Raw genomic sequence first — 19,341 nt, forward strand, 5'->3', positions numbered from 1 at the left:
GTGGAGGGAGAGAGAGGGAAGACATGCAGGAAATGGTCACAGGTCGGACACGAACCCTGGACCTCTGCGTATATGTGCGCCTGCTCTACCAACTGAGCCAACTCGGCCACATCAATAGCTTTTAAAGTACCTCATAACTAAGAAATGTGATGGCTTAAACTGAAGACAGGAAGACGACAGGTATGAATTAAGCTCCAGTTCTGCTATTCTAACTTTGAATTGCCTTTATTAGGAATTCAGGGCCAGTGCTGGAGAAAAACAGCTTGCCATAAGTAATGAAATGGTCACACTCTGAAACTCTGCTCTTTGCAGCATGATGGGAGAGTGTTTTACGGCTAAATGTTGCCTATGAATACCAAGGGCAGTCCCGTGCTAGATATGGTTGTACACTGTAGAAAAACAGAGGGCGAGGTACAGAGATGTGGCACCAGTGCCAGCATGGAGGAGAAGGAAGAGTGACTACTTCATCAAAATAAAATGTGAAGATATACAGTTAGGTACGGAAATATTTGGACAGTGATACAATTTTCACAATTTGGGCCCTATGCTCTAACACAATGGATTTGAAGGGTATTTACATCAAAATTGGAGGAAGGGTTTAGGATAACACACATTTTCATACGTAGTCCCCTTATTTCAAGGGACCTAAAGTAATTGGACAAATTAATATAATCATAAATAACATGTTCATTCTTAATACTTTGTTGAGAATCCTTTGCAGGCGATGACTGCCTGAAGTCTGGAACCCCTTGACATCACCAAACGTTGGGTTTCCTCCTCTGTGATGCTTTGCCAGGCCTTGACTGCAGCTGTCTTCAGCTGTTGTTTGTTTGCAGGTCTTTCTGCCTTATGTTTTGTCTTAAGCAAGTGGAATGCGTGCTCCATCGGATTGAGATCAGGTGATCGACTCGGCCATTGTAGAATATTCCACTTATTTGCCTTGAACAACTCCTGGGTTGCTTTTGCAGTATGTTTTGGGTCATTGTCCATCTGTACTGTGAAGCACCGTCCAATCAACTTTGTTGAATGTGGCTGAATATAAACAGACAGAATCTTCCTATAGACTTCAGAATTCATGCGGCTGCTTCCATCTTCTGTCATATCATCAATAAACACTAGTGACCCAGCGCCATTGGAAGCCATGCATGCCCATGCCATAACACTGCCTCCACCATGTTTTATAGATGATGTGGTGTGCTTCGGATCAAGAGCCGTCCCGAGCCTTCTCCATACTTTTCTCTTGCTATCATTCTGGTACAGGTTGATCTCAGTTTCAACAGTCCAAAGAATGCTGTTCCAGAACTGGGCTGGCTTTTTTAGATGTCTTCTGGCAAACTCGAATCTGGCTTTTCTATTCTTGAGGCTTATGAATGGTTTGCACCTTGTGGTGAACCCTCTGTATTTGCTCTTGTGAAGTCTTCTCTTTATGGTAGACTTGGCTAACGATACGCCTACTTCCTGGAGAGTCTTCTTCACTTCACTAGATGTTGTGAAGGGGTTCTTCTTTACCATGGAAAGGATCCTGTGACCATCAACCACTGTTGTCTTCCGTGGACGTCCAGGCCTTTTTGTATTGCTGAGCTCACCGGTGCGTTCCTGTTTTCTCAGAATGTACCCAACTGTTGATTTGGCCACTCCTAATGTTTCTGCTATCTCTCTGATGATCTCAGCCTAAGGATGGCCTGCTTTACTTGCATTGAGAGCTCCTTTGACCGCATGTTGTGGATTCGCAGCAACAGCTTCCAAATGAAAATGCCACACCTGAAATCAACTCCAGACTTTTTATCTGCCTAATTGATGATGAAATAATGAGGGGATAGCCCACACCTGCTCATGAAACAGCTTTTGACACAATTGTCCAATTACTTTAACCCTTGTGTTGTCCTCGGGTCAAATTTGACACGTTTTCAATGTTTTGTTATATCACAAATATGCCTAAAAATAACGTGGATGCATGGATGTATGTTGTATTGAATCCATACAATGTTCTTTGCAGGTACAATTAATGATTATTTCCATTTAAATAAAAAGCTAAAAACATTTTTTTTTAAAAGGTTTTAAAACCATTTTCCAGACTAAACTTTGACATGTTTGACAAAAACGTGATTTTACTCAACATCCTCTAAACTAAACTATTAGTCACTCAAAAATCAGGTAATATGTCATTTAAATAAGGTTTATTGACCATGAATTTAAAAAAAAACGTTTCTGTCTGATTGTCAATAAAGAAAAATATAAAGTAACTCAAAGTTGTGATTTTTGCCTATAGCTTCAGCTTTGTTAATGACTTCCTGAAATGAATAGTTTCTTTTCAGCTAACACAAAAGTCACTTCCGGATAGACAACTGGCAGTTGATTTGAATTGCAGAGATATGTGAAATTAGGAAACTTGTTTATTTCTGTCATTTTCAGCCGTGACTGTAACGTTTAAAGATATAGGGCCCTATTTTAACGATCTAAGCGCACGGCGTGAAGCGCCTGGCTCAGGTGCGTTTAGGGCGTGTCCAAATCCACTTTTGCCAGTTTGACAGTGGAAAAAAGTGTGAGTGTGATCTCTCATTCCCTTTAAAAGCCAGGCGCGTTTGGACCTTGGCGCATTGCTATTATGATGGAGGATTTGCACCGTAATATTTTTATTTGTAATCTTTTGCATGTGGGTGTGCTGCTGTGCGTCCCTGTGTGTGTAACAAGCATAGTGTGTGCGCGGCGTGCACGAGCCTAGGAGCATTTTACTAATTTGCTGTTAAAATAACAATGAAATGCTGCGCTATTGACTTTAGACCAGGTTTTTGTTGGTCAATGGCGCGATCACTTCCCGCTGCCTCAAGATAGCAATAAGCCCAGAATGCACCTGAACACACCTCCCTGTAAGACCAGCACGGCCATGTGTGCAAAGATGGGCGCAGGTGCATTTGCATTTTCTATTTAAACGATGTGGGTGCTGGACGGGAAATTGACAACTGCGTCGGTCTTGCGCCGGCTGCAAGATAGGGCTCTTAGGATTAAACATAGTGGGCCGACCTATCTCACGTTTCTGCTGTGCTTATTTTCTGTCCTGTGTTGCTTTGCTAGTGTCTTTGATAAACCAAATCTAACGTTACGAACAGCAACTTGTCACCGCCAGTCGGACTGACTGCTAGTTTGGGTGGTGTCATTTTCTTTAGTCGGTGGCCCAACAGGTAAATTAGCTCTCCAAGCTAAAGTTTTGGCATATAAAAGCATCACACATGCATTTTAGATGAATGAGATGAGAGCATATCCAGTTGTTCCTCATCCCCTGTTTGCTCCGCGGCATTGAACGGGACGCAGGAGTTTTCTACCCCGAAGTTATTGTAAACAAACATTGTGATTGGGTCTATAGGGCTGCACGATATGATATCCGATTACATTGTTGAATATCGCGATAACGATATTACTTGCGATATTATAGATATTCAAATAAAATCAACTCAGTACTGCGTTTCTGCTCCTTTCAGTATTCTGCAAAAATATGACAAACTTGCTTGTTGAATTAATAAAAGTAAAGGAAAAGTACTTTGCAGTTTCCTACTGATACTCTAGTTCAACTAACTCGAGGATCCTGAGTGCTATCCTAAGTCTTTTGCGATGTGTTCATTGCAGAAGTTGAAATCGCGATGACAATAAAAAAAATTTATTTATATGTGCAGACATTTCTTTACAGGCACAGTTCATTTGTGATGTGTGGTCTCCTCTCGCCTCCTTGCTGAAATCTCTAGTGGAAACGGACCCAATGAGATGTGCGGTGAATACTGCATCCATACAGGATTTTGGCTCACTATTCCCACTGGTCCAACCTTCTGGAACTCATTAGTTATAATCATTTGTACCCAACGGTACATTTTGGCAGTACTTTCCCTCTGTAATAACAAAAAATTGATTTCAGTTGTAAAAAATAATTCCAAACCTATTTATTCTATTTAGTTTGAACATTTTGTTATTTATTTAGAACAATTCACATGCCACACAAAATATAACTCCCTCCCTCCCTCTCTCCTCCCAAACCCATCCTTACCAACTAACTAAATATTCATTTCTTACACTGCACTGTATGTTTTATTCCTGTATTTGTATCTTATTTTATTTTAAGCTGTTTTTATTTTCTATCTCCTTTTAAACTGCTCTTTAATGTTGGCTGTAAAGCGTTTTGAATTGCCTTGTTGCTAATATGTGCTTTAGAAGTTGCCTTGCCCCGCAACCTTTCCCTGTCACTCAGTCAACAGGGCAAAGTGAACACTGTGGTGCCTGCCTGTCAGGTCATAGTGAACACTGTGGTGCCTGCCTGTCAGGTCATAGTGAACACTGTGGTGCCTGCCTGTCAGGTGCCTGTCAGGGCATAGTGAACACTGTGGTGCCTGCCTGTCAGGGCATAGTGAACACTGTGGTGCCTGCCTGTCAGGGCATAGTGAACACTGTGGTGCCTGCCTGTCACAGAGGAAGTCTAACATTAACCATACCGCGACTTTTTCGCCTCGCCGTTATATATGCTGTCAGCGTGAAGTTTTGAAAAGTGTAACCACAGTTGCAACCGCTTTGTCACTGTGACTTAAACAGAGGTGTGTGTGTGTGTGTGTGTGTGTGTGTGTGTGTGTGTGTGTGTGTGTGTGTGTGTGTGTGTCGGCGCTCGGCTCTCTATCAACATGCAGAGAGGACAGATGAGCTTGCGCTCTCAGGTTCCAAAATTTGGCACCGTTTGATTTCAAGTGAATCGGTCCTCGGTAGTACCGACGTAATTCGGTTGGTACCTAAAAAAAGTACAGAGTTTGATACCCAACCCTAATTCCTATTAATATTGTGGCGGTGGAGCCCTTATGTGAATCCTCCCTTCGAATCCTATCCTCCTCCTAAGCATATTCTTGAAATGGTGACAAAGTGGCAAACGAGGCATGTGGCATCATGGGTTGGACTTTAAAGGTTTCCATTTGGCAAGTACTGTCTGTGTCTTCTATGCTCGACACAGGGAGCAGCTGCTGAGAAATCGCGCTGTTACTTCAGCCCATCATCACTAGCCCCAGGGCATTCACAGGCCAGTCTGAGCTTGGCTTCGTGGCTATAGGGGAGAGAGTGCACTTAACTCAGCTGGCTGAAAGAGGCTTTCTGTACCAGGGGGGATCTGATATGGACACCAGCTGGCTGCAGGAACTTAAGTGAGATAAATTGCAAAGTAGTAAGTCTATCCTTCCCAGTTGAAGGTAACTTGACTACAGGCATATCCTGAGAGATAAACCTCTGTCAGACATTCCTGAAGGAATGAGGCAGGTTTGCATCCCGAGGTAGGACCTGAAAGAGATAACGTTAGTAAGAACGCATTGAGATGCAGCACTGCTACACTGCATGTGCTGCAATTTTTAGCAAAGCTGTAAATATGTGTAAACTAAGGAACATTTTCAAACACATGCATACAGTACATACTTATTCAAACATCTTTCTTTTGGTTGGTGTTCACTTATTTAATCTAAGACACAACATGTCACTTTACATAGACTGTTAGTAGAATGACAAGTGAAGTACTTCAATTGTAAACTTATAAAACATCATTAAAGTGCTTATTTATGTTTGGATTGTAGCTTGAATCATTGCATTTAAAAGGCCTGTTTCCATTCATCATTATTCAATGAAAGATCAGTCTCGCATTGCCAGCCCTTCCTCCACAGCGCTACAGAGGAGGGTCTGGCTAGCCGAGACGAGAAAAATGTGCTCAGTTTTTTTTGGCATTTCTTTAAACCAATCACAATCGTCTTGGGCGGCACTAAGCACCGAGCGGAGCCACGGTGCCGCTGCAAAATAGCCTCGGGAAGGAACTTGTTTTGGTGGAACATGTGTACGTTCAAAAGTTGTTTTAGTCGTGCAACAGAAAACTCCGATTGGACAGATAGTCTAGCTAGCTGTCTGGATTTACCCTGCAGAGATCTGAGGAGCAGTTAACAATAGTCCTCAGAAATCCACCAGAGGTTAGAACGCCAACACAAAGAAAGCGGAAGGGGACGGGACATCCGAAAACGGACACCCGAAAAGAGTGACATCCGGTGAAATTTCCGGCAGAACAAGAGCAATCCCGGAAGTGGAACGTTGTGGATATAGTCTAATGAAAGATTGATCATTAGTAGTCTCTATGCCTGCCTTTAAGGAAATCTCTACTCTAAAATTTCCAGACTGTTTAAAAAAAAAAAAAAACAGCTGGGCAACCCGTTAAATCTAAGACAGAAATGAGTGGAAATAATTACTTACTCAGTGAAATATTTTTTATTTGATTGCATTGAAATGACATGTGAATGTAACCAATGGGTTTTGGAAATTGTTTTCACCACTAACGGCATTGTTATGAATGGTTATTAATGGCTGATAAGTGATAACACTGACAGGGTACAATAGAGGGGCTGCTTTTTCCAGTAATGGTAGCATTACTGCTAATTACTGATGAATATCTTCTTCCCCATTCATTTTAATTGGATGACTAAAAAAAATCAACAGGTAACACTACACTAACATACAGAGAGAAAGCTTCAGAAACTCGTACAAGGTTGTCCCAGGTGCTTTTTTTTTTTTTGGGCTCTCTACACACACATACTGTAACAGCCAGGTCTGGCTACGTGTGTGTAGAGAGAATGCAATTGATGTTCTCCGGGGAGGGTTGTCAAAAAGCAAATAACTGGAATTCGCAAGTCTGGGAATTCAACATCACTGATGATATATAACATTGTATGTATCTAACAAATTAGAGGGGATTCCATTGAATTCATATGTGTGTGTGTGTGTGTGTGTGTGTGTGTGTGTGAGAGAAGGTATGAGCTGCTACAGAAGCAGCTTTTACGGCTGGAAGAGGCAGAAGGAGGCTTCGAGAAGTTCACGCGCAGCTACGAGACCTTCGGTGTGCAGCGACAGCCTGACAACAGCCTGTTTTTTCAAGAGTGGGCTCCGGGTGCAGAGGCCCTCTTCCTCACCGGTGACTTCAGTAAGTAGCCTGAGGAGAAACTGTCGGCTGCTGAACAACATGTCAGCTGTGTGATGTCCAGGTTGGGTTTCCATAAAGCTCTCACGTTGTATTATGGAGTTGTATTATCCACACATTAGAGGGTGAAACGGGAATCGGTTGTCGCTCCCATCCCATCCCGAGCGCCACGAAAATACTCCCGTCACATCCCGATCACGTGACCCCCCCAAAAAAAAAAAATCCTATCCTGCAAAATCCCGAGAGAAAGACTCCCGAATCCGTCCCGCTCCCGTTTCGTTCCATATGTTTTCAGACTCTGTTGGCCCCCCCCCCGTAGCATGTTTGGTTAATGCGATCAAATCACTGAGGAAATTTAGGCTACACCATACATGCATTACCGAAAATTTACAGTTAAAAATTCTAATGTTTAAGTCAAAATTAAGATTTTTGGAATGTTACAAACTCCAACACAAATCTCTGTTTAGATGCTTTAAGCACTTATTTAATAAATGAGAAACTTTCAACATAATCCCCAGTAGAGTCAGATAGCGTTGTGGGCGGGACATGAAGTCAGACTCAGTGGTGAGTGAAACCAACGCAGAGCTGTAGCCGAGCCAAAGTAGAACACTTTTTAATTCATTAACTTTATCGGTTATCAGACAAATAAAACGCCGATACAGATAATCTGCAAACTGCCAAAAAAACGGGCCGGATAATTGTCCAGGGCCGATAATCAGCCTTTCCACACATGCATGTTCTGTGTTTAAAGGTGTTACCATTCCTACAAAATGTACCCATTAAGGATGTAAAGACCCTGGAAGTAAAGCTCAAATTCGAGGCTATAACCTCCATAGTTAGGTTTTTTAATTTTTTTTTTATTATCCGTTCATTTGCACAAAATAGTGAGACTTTTTTTGTTAGGACATCTTCATTTGTGTTTCTTATTATGTTTAAAAGATGCATGCATCAAGCTGATGGATGAAAGTACGCTTTATCACAGTTGTATAATAGCAATCCATTTGCAATAATAAATTGGATTCCTAAAAAAGAAATTACACTGTAATACAGAGCTACATAGACTGTTGGGACCAAAAAAGGAAAAAGGGATTTCAGTGCCAACAGGAAGGTTGCATATCTTCACTGTGCCTTTAAATAAGTAACGTGGCATTTTAACACAAGGGGGCCAAAAATGTAAGAAAAAGCAGAGAAAACTGTGGTCATCCCTTTAGATCAACCAACCTGGGAGTAGGAAATGTGGAAGATATTGATTACACAGGATACACTTGCATACTGAGGGGGGGTTCTTTTGAATGTGAAAGTGTTTTTTAATATTTCAGTAGCTGGTTATTTCATCATCGCCTGCAAAGTTGTTGAGAGAGTGCAACCTCTGTGTTCGCGCTGAAATCTCTATCCCCTCCGGTCCCAACTTTGAAAGTAATTTCAGGTTAATAGTCTTTTGAGTGTTATTTTCCATTTATGCGGGCTGCGGAAAATGCAGCAAGATTATTTATTTTTGTCATCATTAACAAGATTAAATGAGACTTGCTCTCATCTATCAAATAGATATACAAGGTAAATCAAGCTCGCTGTGTCATTTTCTTTCCTTTTTATCAAAAAATATTAATGCAGCTATAACACATGCCAGTTAGTGATTTATTACTGTCAGCGGACAAACAAAAAAAGAATGTAATAACAGAAGAAAAAAAAACAAGAATGATGGTGAAACAATCCAGACCTGTGCACATAACTCGGATACCATTTGCCATGCCACAGCACAAACACTTACCTCTGTGCCGCAGCCATTCTGATCCGACACCCTGCAGCTAATGATGAAGGAAAGCAAACGCTAACAGTAATACCTTCAGATTGATACTGTGTGCAAAAACCTGGAGATTTGTCAATTTGTTTATTGTCCCTACACATTTTTTTTGTGCCAGTTAGTTGCTGTTGCTGCCATTCCCTCTTTCCATATTTCTCCTGTTCCCTTTTTTAATTATCTTCCCAGGACCTTGGGCAGCAGCTCAATTCCGGCATTCAATTCTGTGAGAGATTACATTTTGACATGGCTCAGTCATATTATTTGATTTCAATTTCAGAGTAAATGTGGAAACAGCCCGACAGCCCTAGTCACGAATATGGTGCAGGTTGGATGCATAATGCACTGTTGTTTATTATTTTTTTTTAGAGGAGTTTAAGCAAAGGGAGATGCATAAATTGTAAAAGGGAAAAAAAATGACTTGGCCTGCCTCTGAAAAGTACTGGTGTTGTGCCCGGTCACTTCTGGAGCATCGCCTGTGATTTATTTTCTATCCTGCCGTTGTTTTTGCTCATGAATAGCAAACAGATCTGGATTACTGAATAAAAACGGCATCCTAAATTGACATGCCAAGGTGGCTGCTTTTTGATAAATGTTTTGTGTCCTGATATATTCCTGCCAGTCAACGACAGTTTGTAATGTGGTATGAGCAGACTATGAACGTAACTCGTCTCTGTTGTTCCCTTCCGAGAGATAATTCAATGAGCAGTGAGAAGTGATATTTTATCAGTTTTTCTTTTATATGGCTGAGCCTGCCGCTTTACTCACTGTTGCAAAAGTACAGAGAGAGAGAGAGAGAGAGAGAGAGAGAGAGAGAGAGAGAGAGAGAGACTCCTGTAATAAGGAAGAATGCAACAGGTAATTGTTTAATTTGTAATCAAAAGTAATGTGGTTGGATTTTTAAATTTCTGACTTTGGGGACTCCTAGTGGTAGCATTTTAAAAAAAGACACTAAAAGCAACAAGTCCAGACTGCATCACATGTGCATCAAGTGTGTCTATAAACAAAAACGCACGTTATCAAAATAATTTCTAAGAAGAATTTCTAAGAAATGTATAAGCACATGTACAGGCTTTAAATAAAGGTAATCCGTAAATCTCAGTCTTCTACCAAACAGTACAGCACACTTGTAGGAGTGATATGAGCCTTGTTCTTGGTCAGCATAGTACATCAACACTGTGTCAAGCTAATTTCCACATTAGCAGTAGTCAAGTCAAGTCAATTTTATTGATATAGCCCAATATCACAAATCACAAATTTGCCTCATGCGGCTTTACAATCTCTACAGCATACGACACCCTCTGTTCTTTTCGACCCTCGCTTCAGGTTAGGAAAACCTCCCCAAACAAACCCAATGAACCGGGACAGTACAAAATATGGACAAGGTAGTATTTTTCAATCTGGGGGTCAAGACCTCCCAATGGGTCACAAGATAGATCCCAAGCTGATAAACAAAATACAAAAAAAACCATATTTGTGCTTCACTAAATATGAATTTCTTCAGACGTTTCCCTAATCTTCTCGCCTTCATACCAAAAGAAAACGAGAGAGATTCATGTTCTGACTTGGGCTGCTCTGTCATAAGCATCTATGATCATATGGCTTTCCTTGATTAGGATACAGCTGACCAGTATGACGTTTGGCTCTGTGTTGTAACCCAACTCATTTGGATGGGATTGTTCCCCCTATAGATGGCTGGGAGAAATTCTCCCACCCCTACACCAAGAAACCATTTGGCAAGTGGGAACTGATTCTGCCGCCCAAGCATGACAAGTCTCCAGCTGTGGATCACAACACCAAACTCAAGGTAGGGAACAGAACATCTTCATGCCTATTTTCACACCCTCAGTAGGTGTCATCTTGCCGCGGTGGTACGGGGGCTTGTCACTGTAATGTGCGAGGGAGATTCCCTGTCATGTGTGGTTTGCACTGGGTTCTTATGAACCCAGTGCAAACCTGGCATGTCGCCGTCAACAACATGCCATACTCACAGCGGGCAGAAGGGAGATTACTGTATGTACACAGTCTGCACAGTGTTGGGTAGATACACCTGAGGAGCTCCGCTGATGGTTTTTATTTCAGCTCATGACTGTGGCAAGTATCCCTGAGGACATTGTGCCGTGTTTGTCTGTGCAAATCACTCCCCCCTTCCCCCCTCCTGCATTGGATGTACATGATTGGTTTTTAGCTCTAGTAAATAATTCAACAGGGTTAAATGCAAAAGACACACCTCCCATTTTGCATTGTCTCCCAAGCAAACAGCGTGGTAGAGAAATAATCCTGACATGAGATGCCAGGCGTGGAATGGATGGCATAGCGGCGCCACTCTCCTTGGGACCGGGTCATCGTTGGCACACTCCCGCGCCCTGGACAGGCTGCCCGGCTCCCATTGTCAGCGGAGGTCAGTCTAAGGACGATAAGAAGCAGATGGAAAAGCTGGCACCTGGCCTTTCCTTGTGCACCCCTGCTGCCTATGAATGGCTGTCTTGCTGTGAGCTCCACTTTAGAATTAGTTCCACAGCACTCCCTCGTGGAAGCACAAGCCTAGCGCCAATCACTCTCATGTAGAGCAGCTTGCCCTTCTATCCCCCTTTTGTTCAGGGCCCAATTTGTCTCCATAAACGAGCAGTGTCCTTTTGTGGGTGCAGTCAAGTATTTACAATGAGCTCTTAATGTTGTAGTAGTATGCAAGACTTTAGAGAAGTGAACCAAGGTGTTATCTAAGCAATCAAACACCCACTTTGTTTTAAATCCACACCTAACTTCTTGCATATTGCCTGGCTCCTGGTTGTTTTTCCTCTTCATGCACCCCCCTCAGCCTTCCTAGCAGTCAGATTTGTCTTTAATATTACAAATGCTGGCCAATTTGTCTGAAGGACCATGGCTCTGTCAGGCTTTATGCCAGTCCATTTATCCAACTATCTTTTCCTAATCCTATAAACTGTGAAGCATGTCATAAGGGGAGCCAAGCAACTAACCCCCAGGTGGCCTGGCCATAATGAAAAAAGCCCAGAGGGGGGTCTGGCCAATGGCTTGCAGGCAGGTGGCATTGGAACAGTCATTACTTCACAACAGCAGCCAGAATTAGTTGGGTTCTAATGGCTGGTTCTGCAGGGGACAAAACAGGGTGAACACACACTGTGGGTAACGCTACAGGATCGATATCTTGGTGGGTTTTTCCAACTCTCACGCTGGCTTTCTCCTTTCTTATTTGACTGATGGAGGCAAAGTAACTTTTCAGTTAGATTTCCAAACTACACCCATTTGACCCCCTTCCAGTCCTAAATTTCAGACATAATAGATGAGAGGCAAAGGATAATAATGATTTTCAATATTTCTAAATTGCTCCCTGGCTCAAATCCCCTCTCAAGATGAGCCAGGGTGTGGCTGTGTTAAAACCAACCGAGGAGTTGCACCCCTCCCCCCCAAAAAAAAAACAGGATAATTGCCATTGAATCCAGATTCACCACAACAAGTATTCTGGTTAATACAGTAGCTTTTTGTCCTTTACAACAGTGGTTCCCAACCTTTTTGGTCTGAGGTACTCCCACAGTCCTGTCAGATAAACTCCCCTCTCCTCTACCCCTTCATCAACTCCCAATGTATGTTCCAAATGTATAACACTATACATACTAATGGTAATGTTTTCATACTTGTTATACCGTCAATATTTAGGCTGGTTTGGTTTGATCAGCAATCATACTACTAGTAGGCTACTACTTGAAGTGAAGCTACCTATTTCAACTGTTTAGCCATTACTTTGAGCTAATCATTTGGACTGTTTAGTCATTACTTTTATTCATTTATTTCAGAGTTTTCCCTACCGATATAAGGCGCTGCACCCAAGTCGTTTTGGGCAGCACCTAAGCCAAATGCATGTCAAATCAATGTGAGCATCATAACTGACTTAATGACTTGATTATATCAAGATCTAATAGTTATAGTAGGTCCCCAGTGGATTTCTTTAGCAGGCTCTGTCTTTAATTATCTGCTCTAGTATCCCTAAACACCCCCCCCCCCTCCCCCCAACAAATACGTGCGCCTCTCTCTCCCACAAACCTAGGGAAAATACTTTTTCTACTATTTTTATTCATTACTTTAAGCTACCTGTTTAAAACTTCTGTGCTCACTTGCTAACTAGTTTGCACACACTCTTACATAACTGCAACATTTGGACAGTGTCCAGCTAATATATTCATTTAATGAAATCATAATTTCTATTTATTCAATTTCTATTTTCAAATTAGTTATTGGCGCCACAATCTTTCCACGCAGCCCCTTGCAACAACAGAAGTTAGTAAATCACTGCTCTAACAGTACACCATAATACTGTATGTCTTCAGTGCTCTCTGGGAATGCAGTATAATAGGCTTACAGCTGTGTGTGAGTTTTGGTTTGGAGAGTAGGCTGCTTTCTGGAAGATTGGTGGTTTTCACGTTGACACATTGAAAAATGTTTGGTTTATTGGTTGAACAATCTGCTCCATCTTTTCTGTGTAATAGATGGGGAGTAACAGCACAGTTTTAGGATGTAAGCATTTCATGGCTGGAAGATGTAAATAAATGCTGACTTTAAAATAATCGCACACGTCCAGGGACAGAAACACGCAGGAGTCACGGAAGACCTTGAAGCCTCCATTGATTTGTGGCCAGGCCTCTGAAACTGTTAGGTCTGTTATTGTTCGGGCTAAGTTTTTCCCTTTTTTTGCAATGTTTTCCGCTTTACTCTAGTCTGCATACTATTGAGATTTCCAATGCTACAATGTGTATGGTGTGGTCCATATCCTGTCTGCCTATTGGACAACGTGTTTGTGTGTCCCCTTCCTCTCAGCATATGTAAATTGCCTGTCCTGTCTTTCAAATATCCCCTGTCTATGTCATTGTTTAAGTGCCCTTGCTTTAACATTACACTCATTTGTCTTTTTTCCCAGGTGGTAGTTCACACTAAGGATGGTGGCCGGCTGTACCGCAACTCGCCCTGGGCCAAATATGTGAACAGGGAGGAGGAATCTGTCATCTACAACTGGGTTCACTGGGACCCCCCTCAGCCCTACACTGTAAGTTATTACTATTTTATTTAAAAAACAAAAAACAAAACAAAAAAAGTGTGTACTTTCTTTTTGTATTTATTATTATTTTTCAGATGAAAAAAGCATCAAAATGAAGCTAAAATGGAGTGTATTATTTTCAGTACTTCAGGCATGCAAAATGGTCCAGCTTTGAGTCTGGGCGCTCTGGCATGTTACACTAGGTCAGCTGTCAAAAAGTTGGGGGTTACTTTTGATTGCAGCATGAAATTTGACAAGCAGATCAGTAATGTTGTTTCGTGTTTCCAGCTTCGTCTCCTGGCTAAAGTTAAGCCCTTCCTTAACAGGCACGATCTAGAAAAGGCGATTCATGCTCTTATTAGTTCAAGGTTGGATTAATGTAATGCTCTTTGTGTTGGTCTGAATCAAACCTCCATCTCACAACTTCAACTTGCAAAATGCTGCTGCTCGCTTTTTAACAAATACATCCAGACGTGCACACATCACTCCCGTTCTCTACACCCTACATTGGCTCCCTGTGCGTTTTTAGAATAGATTTTAAGATTTTATTGTTTGCTTTCAAGGTTTTAACTGGTCTGCCCCCGGAGGATTTGTCTGAAATTTTAACTTTGCGGGAGCACAACCGGTCATTGCGCTCTTCAAATCAGTGAGTTTTAGAAGTGCCAAGGTCTAGGTATAAACGGTGGGGTGATCAGGCTTTTGCAGTTGCTGCCCCGAGACTCTGGAACAAGTTACCCCCTGGTATTCGCACTATTACAGATGTAGGTCTTTTTAGATCCAAACTCAAAACGTATCTGTTTAGTCTGGCTTTTAATACGTAGCAGTGGTGTGACAATTTCATTCTTCTGTTTCTTTGTAACCTTTTCTGATTTTACTGTTTTCTATGTTCATTCTTTCTATTGTATGATATGTGTTTTTACTCTTGGTTTCTGATGTTAAGCACTTTGGATACCTGCTGGTTGCTGTAAAGTGCTATATATAAATAAATAAATAAAAAAGTTAGATTTAACTAATTTGTCTATTTTTAATTTAAAACAGGTAATAATATTGTTACAAACCAATCGGAGCGTTATCTCACATTCCCTTTAAAAGCAGGCGCGCTTGTTCCATGGCGGATTGCTGTTATAATGGCGGATTTGCTAGACGCACGCTCTTAATACATCCATGGGCGCACGCCAGGAGCGGTTCACCGCCGAGGAGACTGACGTTTGCTATTAATTTTTCTTGTTGACAAAATGTAAATAAAGAAATGTCACAAAAACATACTTTCCGATGTTTTGGGCTCACTCTCACTGAATCACGAGGTTATGAATGCATGTTGATATTTTTACAATGTAGTCTAACATTAGATCGTGATGACCTCACTATAGACGATGCAGCTCTTCTGTCTCTCCTCTCCCGTGCTGCTGCTGGTGCATTTGGGTTAAGTGGCATCGACACATGCAGTTCAACATCACATCTCCTTAAGTCCTCTAATATTTCCTCATTTATGTCATCAAACATCCATGATTCATGGAAATGTTGTGTAAAACAAGGTCATATTTTTCCTTGTATTTATGTTTGGTTTGCAAAAATGGGAACTGCTGTGTCCGTGAGATGAGAGAAGCAAAGTGTATGAGCGGTGTGCACACTCTACATTACAGCCAAGCATGCGCCCTTAACATAGCATCTGAATAACACGCCACTGACTTTAGACTAGGTTTTTCCTGTTCTGTGGCGGAACTGTTTTCTGAAACTGCAAAATAGCACTAGGGAACGTTTGCGCCGGAACACGCCTCCTCTTTTTGCTGAACCGCCCCCGGGAGCGCAAGTTCATTCCCTAATTTACAGATGTGAGTCTGTGGAGGGAAAAGTCCGCTGTGCGTCGGGTGCAAAATAGGACTGATACATGCGTCGGTGTACAAAGTCAATTGCGCTGGGTGCAAGATAGGGCCCAGAGGCTTAAAAGACCTCATCACAACTTTCATGGTTTGATAGTAAAAAAAAAAAAAAAGAAAAAAAGAAAAGGTTTTATCAAGCTTATGTCCTCTGTTATGTCACTAAAATGACTGTATGTTGGGACTGCTCAGTGTTCCCTCTTAAAATGGGGTCCTGGTCCTTCCTTCCTTTAATTTCTCGCGGTGGGAAACATACAGTTCCGTTTGAAATCAGCCCTACACTGTACATCTCACATCCACAGCTGTTGTGGCCATTCTTAATGTGGGTGCTTGATGCTGAAAGGGTCTGAATGCGCCTCAATGCTACTCAACGCCCTCAGCACAAGTGTGCACAAGCAAAACAATAAGAGGCTATTAAAGACCACCTTGCTTTCTTTGTCGCTTGTTATTAGGCACCATTTTAATTAGAGGAGCCCTCTTACTGGCAGTATATTCGCTTTATTTACAAGTGGCTCAATCATGTACTTCAAATAGTAGGTTCACAAGGCCTGGTGGGTAGACATTAGGAAATGTATTTTATGTATGAAACAAATCCCTTTCCCATTGTGTAACAGACAGTGTGAATCATAGATCAGCCTCTGTGGTAAGATATTGATGCAGAGACCCAGGAAACCCACACTGTGTCTTTCACCTTATGACTCATAATTACTCACCAAATGTACTGTATTTCTTTTTTTTTTTTGTGCTGTCATGATTTTCTGTCTAATTTTGGTTTCCTCTCCAGCCAATCCACCCTCGGCCAAAGAAGCCCACGAGCCTGAGAATATACGAGGCCCACGTAGGCATCGCTTCACCTGAGGGAAAGGTCGCCTCATACACCAACTTCACGACCAATATGCTGCCTCGTATAAAAGACCTGGGTAAGACATGAGACTAGGCTTGTCCACCAAAACCCTAAACGATCGGTATCTACCGGACCGAATGACAACACAGATTTCGGTGCCACTTAAATGTCACTGCACGTGACGTTAGTTAACACTACACTTGGCAGCAGGTAACGTTAGCCTACCATTAGCTAGCAGCTAAACTAGAAATGCTGAAAGCCCAAACGGTCTAACGTGTGTCTGTATTTCACTGGAAAGGATTCCAACACCGTGACATCCAACGGCCTGCAGCTAAAGACACAGAGTACACTAGCTGCACTTTGAGACACCACGGCCACTACCGGAGTTGTAGTTGAAGGAGAAACAACACCGATGGGACCTAATGAAGCATTCAGTTGCACCTTGTAAGCTCATGGTGCATTCATTGTTGTTGTAAAGTACCCTTCGGCCATCTAGTGGTTCTTCGTTTTGTCGTTTAACAGCAATTGACTGGTGAAATCAGTTATTGTGAATACATTTTAAATAAATCATTTAAATGTGCCCGTATGACCAAAACAATAAACAAGACGTTCTTTAATGTCACCGACTGTCGTTTTGCACTCTTCTTCATTGAGTATCGGTTTAGGCACTGTTTAGACACCGGCACCGTTTTACAAGTATTGTTTAAGCACCGGTATTGGGGGGACACGATACCCAACACTACATGATGACACTACATACGATTATTCTCTTCCCTTTTGGCGTCCCTCTTATTTTGTTAGAAACTGACGTCTGCAGAAAGTGCATAGCAATCATCCTGCTGTGATCCTCTTCATCTTAGCATCACTGAGATCTTTGACGGACTCAACATTTTGTATCTTCTCCAGCCAAGAACAGAGAGAAAGTGAAGCGTTAAGGTTACTTTTGTGTATACCTCCCAACACATCAAATCAGAGCCAGCAACATGTTTGGAAAAACAGTACTCGAGGGGTTTGAGTGCCTATCTTTTTTTTTTTTTTTTATAACTGCCAGTGTCCTGTGCCATCTCTGTCAACTGCTGGTCCTTAACTGTTCCTCCAGTAGTAGTGTTTTCAGCGGCAGACCTGTCACACTCCCTCAGCACAAAGCCACATCAGCAAGTCAACATCCTGTTGACTGGCATGACCTGATGGCATCACTGGACAGTGTTTTGTAAAGAGGGCTCACACACCACACAGCAGTTATGGCTCCAAAATGGACAACTTATTTCCATTTGCATGATCCTGACTCAGACAGCCAATAGTAGAAAGAATCAATCTTCCTGCACGTTGTATCAGTAAAACAAATACTATACAGACTTGTACTTGGGGATGATGTGATCTCAAATTGATTTCATGATAAATTGTCACAACTAGTTTGATATCAATAAATTCAAAAGTGAGTAGTTTTTATTCAGCACTGTCGTACTGACTCACTTCTGATGTGTTTGTTTGGATTAGTTCAATTTTACCCTCAGAGAGTTTGGGCATCTGGACTTGGCTATGGGCTTTTTGATTGGTTAAATGTCCCTGGCTGTTTAATTATATAGGATTCAGACGATTTCTTTATTGAATATTGTCTTTTGAGTTAGATTGGTAAAAGATCCTCAATGTGTGTTAGTCAATACATTTGGTTTAGCCCAGTCCTACTTGTACTTTATTAGACCTATGTATAAACAGAACTGTGTGACTATTGACTGTGACTAGTAATGCTACTGTAAACAATGTCCTTCATATCCAAGAAACCAGTCTCATATTTGTGAAGATTGTTAGGAGAAAGTGAAGCAGACAGAGGACATGTGGTAAAATACTTTATCTTAAGAAATTTTGTTTAATTGAAATTTTGGCAGGATTAAAATGTCCTCCCCTATTTTATAAAAGAAATGAAGAGGCAAATGACAACACAATTTCAAACATTAATTATTAATTCAATTGTCAGTTTTATGGATGGCAATGGCAGCCTGCCTGTTGGTCCAACACAAATTGCTTTTATTTTAAAATGTGTGTGATCTTTTCTCGCTATTGATCAAACTTTCATTTTTGAAGACAAATTGTTTGAGATTGAAGTTCTCAATAATGGATTTTTAACAAAATGCTAAAACATACATATTTTTCCCTTCAATAAAATAATGATATGCAGCACTGGAGGATGGTGTCCACATAGCTGCAGATTTAGATGAGTTAAACTCAAAATAAATATCAGTAAATGTGCTTGGACTTATGATCAGCATCTTACGTGTTCACATTACAAGTGTGACTCATTAACTGCGATGTGTGATCAATTTTCCTAATAACTCGACTTAATGAAGTGCTAGGTTCAAATGTGGCTTTAATCTTAAGGGAAAGATCCCTGTCTTGGTTTGCAATTCTCCTCATACGAGATGGGGCATTAGTTTGGATTCAAATACACCCTGCTGCACTGACATTATTAAAAGGCACAGCTATGACAAACCAGGAGCAATCTGATGAATGCTGTTTCCTTGGTTGTGTCATCCTGTTTAGTGGGAAAGGAAACTGTCAGAGTAAATGTTGTCAAAGAATCTACCTGGAGCAGCTTTGGGAATCTGCACAATAGGATTCTCCAGGAGGCTAAACTCCACCGTCTCTAGTGATGGCTGCCTTTGCCTGCCATTTCATTTTCTTCACTCTGAAGAGATTGTATATATAAATATAAAAAAGAGAAACCTCCTTTCACCCCAGTGCTTCAGAAGCCAACGTTTTTTTTTTTCTCTCTCTCTCCAGCCTGAAAAGAAGCTGCAGTATAAATATATA

General features: G+C 41.5%; 1 protein-coding gene across 1 annotated transcript in view; it reads left to right on the forward strand.

Annotated features, from left to right (window-relative positions):
- gbe1b (glucan (1,4-alpha-), branching enzyme 1b) overlaps window positions 1–19,341 on the forward strand; it is a 146,860-nt gene that overhangs the window by 18,672 nt on the left and 108,847 nt on the right. The window contains exons 2-5 of the mRNA XM_078245751.1: window positions 6,801–6,970; window positions 10,457–10,572; window positions 13,696–13,821; window positions 16,474–16,609. Coding sequence (XP_078101877.1) covers window positions 6,801–6,970; window positions 10,457–10,572; window positions 13,696–13,821; window positions 16,474–16,609 — 548 coding nt within the window. The remainder of the gene's footprint in view (window positions 1–6,800; window positions 6,971–10,456; window positions 10,573–13,695; window positions 13,822–16,473; window positions 16,610–19,341) is intronic.

The sequence above is a fragment of the Sander vitreus genome, chromosome 3 (genome assembly GCF_031162955.1).
Source record: "Sander vitreus isolate 19-12246 chromosome 3, sanVit1, whole genome shotgun sequence".
NCBI classification, from domain to species: domain Eukaryota; kingdom Metazoa; phylum Chordata; class Actinopteri; order Perciformes; family Percidae; genus Sander; species Sander vitreus.